Here is a 7,858-nt window from a genome sequence, read left to right as displayed (position 1 = left end):
CAACACAAACTAAAAGACTTTATTAGAAGCAGTTATGTTGTTTTTACTCGTAATTATACAAAGCTTCTTGAGTATTTGTTAAATTCAGACCTTAGCGCAAGATTCTTGCCTCAATCGCAGAGAAATATTCCACTTTCCTGTTGGAAATCTAGTGTGCACATTCGTATAGAAACATAATTTCAGACATATCAAACTAGAACCTACTTGTAAAGACATCGTACGTCATCGCCTAACCATATTAATTCCTGATATACTTTAGAAAATGTTTATCAGACCAGTGTTGGACGCTCTATATTATCGCCACACATGTCACCTGAAGAATTTTCGTAACGTACAGAAATGTAACTGCCACCTTACGTAAGGTTCTCCTTATTCACAGTGAGTGCACCGAGAAATGAAGATATGGAGTGAGGTTGCCGTTTTACTCGTGGCCCAAGTGATATGGACCGCAGCATCGAATGATGTGGTTGTCACGATACCTCAAGGGCAAATAGGGGGCCGCTCTACTGCAATATTCGGCTACCCCATTCAAATGTTTATCGGAATACCGTACGCAAACCCGCCAGTGGGCAATCTGAGGTTTCGAAAACCAGAACCTAAGGCACCCTGGAGCGGCGTGTACGACGCGACCTTTCCGAAGACCTCCTGCATCCAGCCACAAATGCCAGCAGTGTTTCCCATACCCGTGGATCTTTCGGAAGACTGCCTGTACCTAAACGTGTGGACTCCATCAACCACCGACGGTAGAAAGAGGCCCGTTTTTGTGTGGCTGTTTGGCGGCATCTACATCGCCGGTTCGGCGTACCAAGACATGTACAACGCTACGGTGCTGTCGGCGTTCAATGACCTCATTGTCGTAAGTTTCGACTATCGTCAATCCATCTACGGTTTCCTCGACACGGGCACTACTGAAGGGCCGGGCAACCTTGCCCTCTGGGACCAACGACTGGTGCTCGAGTGGGTCCGCAGCAACATCGCCGTATTCGGTGGAGACCCCGAAACCGTCACTCTGTCCGGCGTGAGCTCGGGTTCCATGATGGCACACGCCCACGTGATGTCGCCGCTCAGTAGCGGCTTGTTTAAGCGCGTCTTCTTGATGAGCGGCACACTGTTCACCGATACAACGTCCGACTCTGTGACAGAAAGCATCGTCAAAGGAAGCGCGGTAGCTAGGATCGTCGGCAGCGCAAATTCCTTCCAAGATCTCACAACCCACACTGAACGCGTCCTGGACTGTCTCCGGGAGAGAGAAGCCTGGCAACTCGACGTAGGGACAGTGGCGGTCATGTTACCCAAGTTCTTGTTTTTTATGCCAACTTTCAAGAGCGAATATCTGCCATTTCTGACCTCGGTCGCAAGTGCATCAGGAGCCTTCACGCCTGTCAGTGCTCTTGTGAGCGTTGTGTCTAACGAAGGAACGTTTCCTTTCATCTACCAGACCGACTACAGACTACTTGATCAAGACATAAAAGACGTCAGCCCTGATTACATGCGAATTGCGTGCGAGAACTTGCTCAATACATGGACGAAAGATAAGGTCGTTCCACTGGGCGTGGCCTACATAGAACGTGCCCCACCGGAGGACAAGTTGGCAGTGAGGGAGGCAACGTGCGACTTTTTCGGAAGGCAGGTTATTCGCTGAAAGTCACTCAAACGTAAGCGCTAATGTATACGGGCAGGTGTTCGCACACCGATCCAAAATGGCTACCACTCCGGAATGGATCGGAGTCACGCACATGGACGACGTGCCGTACAATTTTGAAATCCCTTTCCTGGATGTCGACAAATACACCGACGAAGACAGAAATTTTAGCCTGGACGTGATGAGGAGCCTCGCAAACTTTGTTAGAAACGGGTGAGTACAATATTCTTTCCCTTTGTTAGCCGCTTGCCTCTTCCTGTACCGAAGGCTCGAACATGCATTCGGGAGACGAACTTTCGGCTTTAAATGTAGACCTAGGCCAGAAGCTTTATATATCGCGCTGCGTTTCATGGGCTTGAAATTACACACCTCCAGCTTTCATTGCATTAGAGAAAAATGTGGAAGCCGGCTGACAGCCTGCAAGTGAGGAAACTTGGTAACACGAGGACTGTTATCCAGTAACGCACAGTGGAACAGTCGACCGCACATTTACCGTGAAAGTCAATGTAGGTTTCCTAAATGTAGGCCATTACTTACTCTGACGCAGCACTAGAAGAATCTGCGCAAAATTTCGCATATTTGAGAAAGTTATTTGAATTCTATATTATCGCAGTCTGTATCTTCTTTTTCTCCCGCGTCGCGTTGCACGCGATTCCGGCATTTTCTGCACCGCATTGTCTGCAGCGCGCACGTGTAAACACAGTCAAGCAACATGTACCGAAAAAGATACTGCATTGTTTGAGATGCGTCACCTTAGCTACGTACGATACCAGGCTAACTCGACGAGACCTGTAAGCAGCCATATAACGGTCCCGACCGCCTGCAGTCACTAACAAGAGAAAAATTACACTTAAGCATTGCCTATAGTCAGCGACAACGTAAGACAGCTGTGACGTACAGCCAATAGCATCTAATAAGCTTCGCTGATAATCTTGACGTCAGCCACTTCTATGTGTTACGGACATAGGTAGGCAAACGCACTCATGAGTCGTCTTGGACTCATTTTGACTCAGATCGAACAGTGAGTTTGAGTCTGAGCGAGTCCGGGAGAGTAATATATTGGTGAGCTACAATCCTGGTGACTCCAATTGAGAAAAAGTTTGGCGAGTTTGAGTCCGAGTGAGTCCGGTTGAGGAAAGCTTTCGTGAGTCCGAGTCCGAGGGAGTCATGTTGAACATTTTGGGTAGTCTGAGTCCCATAGTGAGCCTTAAGCTCAAAATAAATTTTTGATTGGGTCTGAGTGAGCTGCACCTTTTTTTTTTTTTTGCCGACCTGTGGTCCTATCTGTACAGAAAGAAAATAAGTCAAATCTCAATTTACTCAACCTCAGCATCCCTGTTAGCCTTATATCGGCTCACGTTTAGACACACGTCTACTCAATGCGCTAGAAATCACACACCATCTCAATATTTATTGATCAGACGCGTCAGTTACAGAAGAGGGGGAGAGGTGTCTTTATCTCCCCCACAAACTCTTTCACGGGAAGTTCGTGATAAAAACATGCCGTGTGTGACGCGTTTTATTGCGATAGCAATTATATGGACAGTCTCGGCTGGTTTTTTCCGTCCCCGTCGTGCACCGTATATGTATAAGTATGTATATATATATATATATATATATATATATATATATATATATATATATACAAAAGCCCCAAAGAAAAGTAATTCAGAAAAATGCTTCCGAAGTGCGGAATCGAACCAGGGACCTCTCGCTCGGCAGCGCGTGGCGCTACCCACTACGCCACGAAACGCAGAGCGTCCACGTAGCTAACGGCGAGCGTTATATACACACCCTTTACCGCTGTCCGGACTCACAGACGGCAGGCGCTTATAAGCGTTTCTTCATTACCAGCGAGATGGCGCGAGGAGTGCGCTAGGCTTTAAAGGTCGCCGCCCCGCTCCTGCGAACGCCGATGCTCTTTGCCCTACAGAGCGTGGTCGCCTTCGTGCGCTTATCTCAAGGAAAGAAGGGGGGCGAACGCGGGGTATAGCGGGGGGTTGTATGTCTTGTGCTTTCCCAGCTGAAGTTACAGAGCGTACGAAGGTCACTCGCTCGCTGCAGCGGCCGCGTTTGCGAAAGGAGCGCGCTGTTCAAACAGAAATAAGTAACAACTGCGACGTTTAATTCGCGCTCGTCCTGTGTATACCTGTTCGTTCGTCTCGTGCGTCCTGCTTTATGTTTCAGCAGTGCGCTTCAAGTATCGAGCTGTGACCCATGATAGTTCGCGCTCGTCCTGCGCGTGTTCTTTTCGTGCGTCCTTTGGGCTCGAGCGACGCGCTGGCAATTTCGAGCTGCTTTCCGTTGTTCGCGTTACATTCCAATTTGTTGCTATCGCATTAATTGCTTCGCCGTTGCGGCGAAACTGTGAATTTTTTTTCATTAAAAATATTCTTATTGCATTGCGACCACTGGTAACTCGTATATGAAGGTACAAGGTAAAAAGGTGTCACGTAGAGCACCTATTACGCGATATGCTGGCGTTAAAGAACATTGAAATCATCATTAAAAATCTAATTATACGCTAACGCACTCATGTGTCGACTCACTCAGACTCCCTCGGACTCAGATAGGGCCGTGAGCCGGAGTCCGAGTGAGCCCGGCTTAGTAATATTTTTGCGAGCGTGAGTCCGAGTGGGTCCGGTTGAGAAAAATTTTAGTGAGTCTGAGTCCGAGTGGGTCTGGTTGAGGAAAAATTTCGCGAGTCTGAGTCCTAGTGAGTGTGGTTGAGGAAAATTTTGGGAAGTCAGCGTCCGAGGGAGCCCTAAGCGCCAAATGTATTTCTTGAGTGAGCCTTTCTTTTCACCGCCTCCTCCTCCTTGAGTGAAATTGAGTGAGCTCGACATTTTTTTGCTGACCTATGGGTATAAATGGTCACCCCTACCTTATAAAGATAGCTTGCACTGTAGAGAGATATTCCCGGTCCAGTCTAGTACACCCAGTACCGGGCTGGACTGGGATATCTCTATACTGCCACGTGCGTTTCTTATTATCACTCTTGCTGTATTCGTTTTTCGCCCACAAAGACTGTAAGCAACGTTCAGCGCAAACCGCGCCTCATTGTTCGAGATGCTTCGCGATTATTGTAGATCGTTTTGTTGATATTGCGCGCAAGACGCGAACACTCGAGCTTATTCTAGAACTTGCGCGACAACCAGCGATAACGCTGGAATATTCGACGGCACATGAAAAATGCCGACGCGCTTCACCGCTTGTCAGTTGATCGACGGTCGACGCTCTGTTCGCCGCTATCAGTGTATTGCTGTAGTTTGACTTTCAGTTTCTCGGCCACAAGTTCGTCCAAATAAAGAGTTTCATCTCAGACGTGTTGACTGCTGCCTTCGTCGACGTCACGACCACGTGACAATACGGTAGAGTAGAAATATGCCCTGTAACGGTCGCTTCTGCCCTTTATAGAAATACATGCCCAAAAGCAGGAACGTTTCAGCGAGTTGGTTTTGCGTAGCAGAACACTGTCTTTGTTTGCGTATGCTTGACATCATATGACATGAAAAGAACTTTATTGAGGTCCTGGAGAGCTCACGCCCAGGAGGCAGGCGTTGACCCACCGCAATATGAGCCTCCCGGATGGCCTCGAGTTGTTGAAGATGTCCTGAGCTCTTGAGGACGGATTCCCAGGAGTCCTTGGTTTGAAGTGAAGAGGCCTCAGAGGCTGGGCACAGCCAGAGCTTGATAGTGTTCTACTGTCTTTGTGGCGCTGGTTTTAGGTTTAATCTCCAGCGTCATGGCAAACGTTGCAAGATAGCCTGATATCAGTGCTATAAAGTCAATGAACCTTTACTTTTTATCGCATGTATTGATCATCGTCACTTAACTAATAGCAACATCGCCCGGTTTTCCCAGTGCAATAATCTTCTTTTGACAGCCGTAAGGACAAATTACGGCAAGTTCTCAACCTTATTTACTAGCATAGCCATTTGGAATTCATTGCCTTTCGAATTGAAATCATCGCATAACATTCATATTTTCACCTCGCGCAGCAAGAAATATTTCGTTCAAGAATTAATCAACTCATCCGAATTGTGTAATTAACTGTTAATAGCTCTCAACATTTGACTATTTTACTACTTCAATTTGCCTTTGTATAACTGATAACTCCGATAATGAAACGTGTTGCATCTGTCACGTAGAGTTGTTCATTAATATTGTTTTTTGTCTTTCCTGTTTCACCACTTGCTTTTGATTATTTTCATGTTATTTTTCAATAGTGAGTATTACCATTATGTTATGTATTGATCGTATTTTTATTGTTAATCAAGCTTATTCATTATTACTCACATGTCCGTATGTTATTGCTGTATTTTTTGTAATATACCCCATCCATGTAGCCATAGGAGGTCCCCCTGTCAGTTTCTCTGAAACTTTGGGACCCCCTGCTGTAAAACGCTAACCATGTAACTCAACTGAACTATTTAATAAACTTGACTTGACTTGACTTGACTTGACTTGAGTAAAGCACGGCTTAGTCGGCTACTGTAAACGTATGAGAAGTAGCTCACACTTGCGCTAAACGTTTTCTACAGCTCTGCATCTGCCTCCGTTTGCTTTACAGGACACCCGACCTGCCTTTCTTCGAGAACTGGCCTCAGTTTTCACTGGACAATCCTAGCTTTGTGTGGCTTCAACCCGGCAACTACGGAATTGTGAACGATTTTTATGGCACAGGCTGCGAACTCTGGAGAAAATTTCTCTGACTCCTTACACTGTACTTCTTATGAATGGTTGCTGTTCAGTAGCTATAAGTATGGCAGTCGGGCTTATGACACGAGTGGTCCATTCAGGGTTTATATACTTTATGCTTCCTCGCGGTGAGCCTATATTTTTGTGTGCCGAATGAGTGTGTATGGGAGACTGGCTGTACTGAAGTTTGTAATCAAGTTCTTTTTTTTTTGTCTTAATTTGGAAGCAGTCCAAACATAGCGATCGATATCTCCAGATTCACTTACAAGACTGTGCGTGATTGCCACAGGAATCACACACTGCTACTATAGGATTTGGCCTCAAGTTATAGACGGATTGTTTACACTTCCTTGACGGTATAAGCGACGTCATCAAGAATCACACGCCTTTACTGAACCACCTCAATTCAATTAGAAAAATACTTCGTATTCACGACGTCATATTTATGTATCGTTGATGGGGCGCAGTATATAAGGCATGGAGCAAATGCCTCATCTACCTAACTGAACAAACGCTTCTTTTATATATGTCACTTAGCCACATATGTCAAGCGTGTTCTGAAATAGGGCTCTTCCCAGACCACATCCTCTAGAATCAAACCATCACAGCTGCTTCTTTTCACGGCATGCCTTTGCCGGATGACTGTTGATGTGGGAAAAACGCCGTTGGCCTCAATTCCATGTTTTTTTCCGCTCCGCTTAGAGGTGCATTTGTCACATTAGGTGAGCCCGCGATAACGATTGTACCTAATATGGCTTACGTGCCAGCTTTGAGGCAGAAAAATATTTGTTTACCAACTGACTTAAACAAATAGCAACCCGATCGCAGTCACAAATTGCAACCCGATCCTGTAGACCGAATATCGGTCCGTACACCCTTCATGAGTACATACGCTTCATCATCAAATGACTTTCTTGGTTAAAATGTTTAACTAGGTAAGCATCCCCCCCCCTCTCCCGTTCAAAATGCAGGTTCGCTTATTGATGTGCCCTTGTATTTTTCCTTAGAGTGCGACGTTTCTATGCATATAGGATTTGTCTGAAAAGTAATGTCACTGATTATATTGCGAAGTGATTCTACGTCGCAATGAGACGGGGCTGGTTGGGATTGATGAAAGGCGATTTTTGCTTAGGCACCGCCGATCGCTCAGCAGTCTGCGACCATCTGAAGAGTGAGGACAGACTTTTTCCGTGAAACTCATTTTCATTTGCCGTGCAAGTCTTGTATAATGTAGCAATCGTTGGAAGAAAGGCGAAAGCATTGCCATCAACTTTTGTGTGAAACTCCGCAAGTTCGCAGTGTAAACTTTTCCTGTCATAAAAGCGGCCTATGGCGATAATGGTTCGTCCAAGTGTCAAATATCCCATGAAAAGGCAGAAACGCAGGACAGTTGACAATGCCAAAGGGGCTTGCACTAAAGCTCTAAAGGACATTCAGGAGGAGGCCTACCGTGACGCCTTTGATACCTGTAAATCTCGCTGGAAGTGTTGAGTCGACGCAGGAGGAGCCTATTTA

General features: G+C 46.1%; 1 protein-coding gene across 1 annotated transcript; it reads left to right on the top strand.

Annotated features, from left to right (window-relative positions):
• Positions 1-394: 394 nt before the first annotated feature.
• On the top strand, positions 395-1,642 carry LOC119394601 (acetylcholinesterase). Its single transcript, XM_037661920.1, has one exon. The coding sequence runs from the start codon at positions 395-397 to the stop codon at positions 1,640-1,642; it is 1,248 nt and encodes a 415-aa protein (XP_037517848.1).
• The last annotated feature ends 6,216 nt before the right edge of the window (positions 1,643-7,858 follow it).

This window comes from Rhipicephalus sanguineus, chromosome 5, assembly GCF_013339695.2.
Source record: "Rhipicephalus sanguineus isolate Rsan-2018 chromosome 5, BIME_Rsan_1.4, whole genome shotgun sequence".
Classification (NCBI taxonomy): domain Eukaryota; kingdom Metazoa; phylum Arthropoda; class Arachnida; order Ixodida; family Ixodidae; genus Rhipicephalus; species Rhipicephalus sanguineus.
The sequence above is the reverse complement of the archived record's forward strand: the minus strand, read 5'-3'. Positions and strand labels throughout refer to the sequence as shown.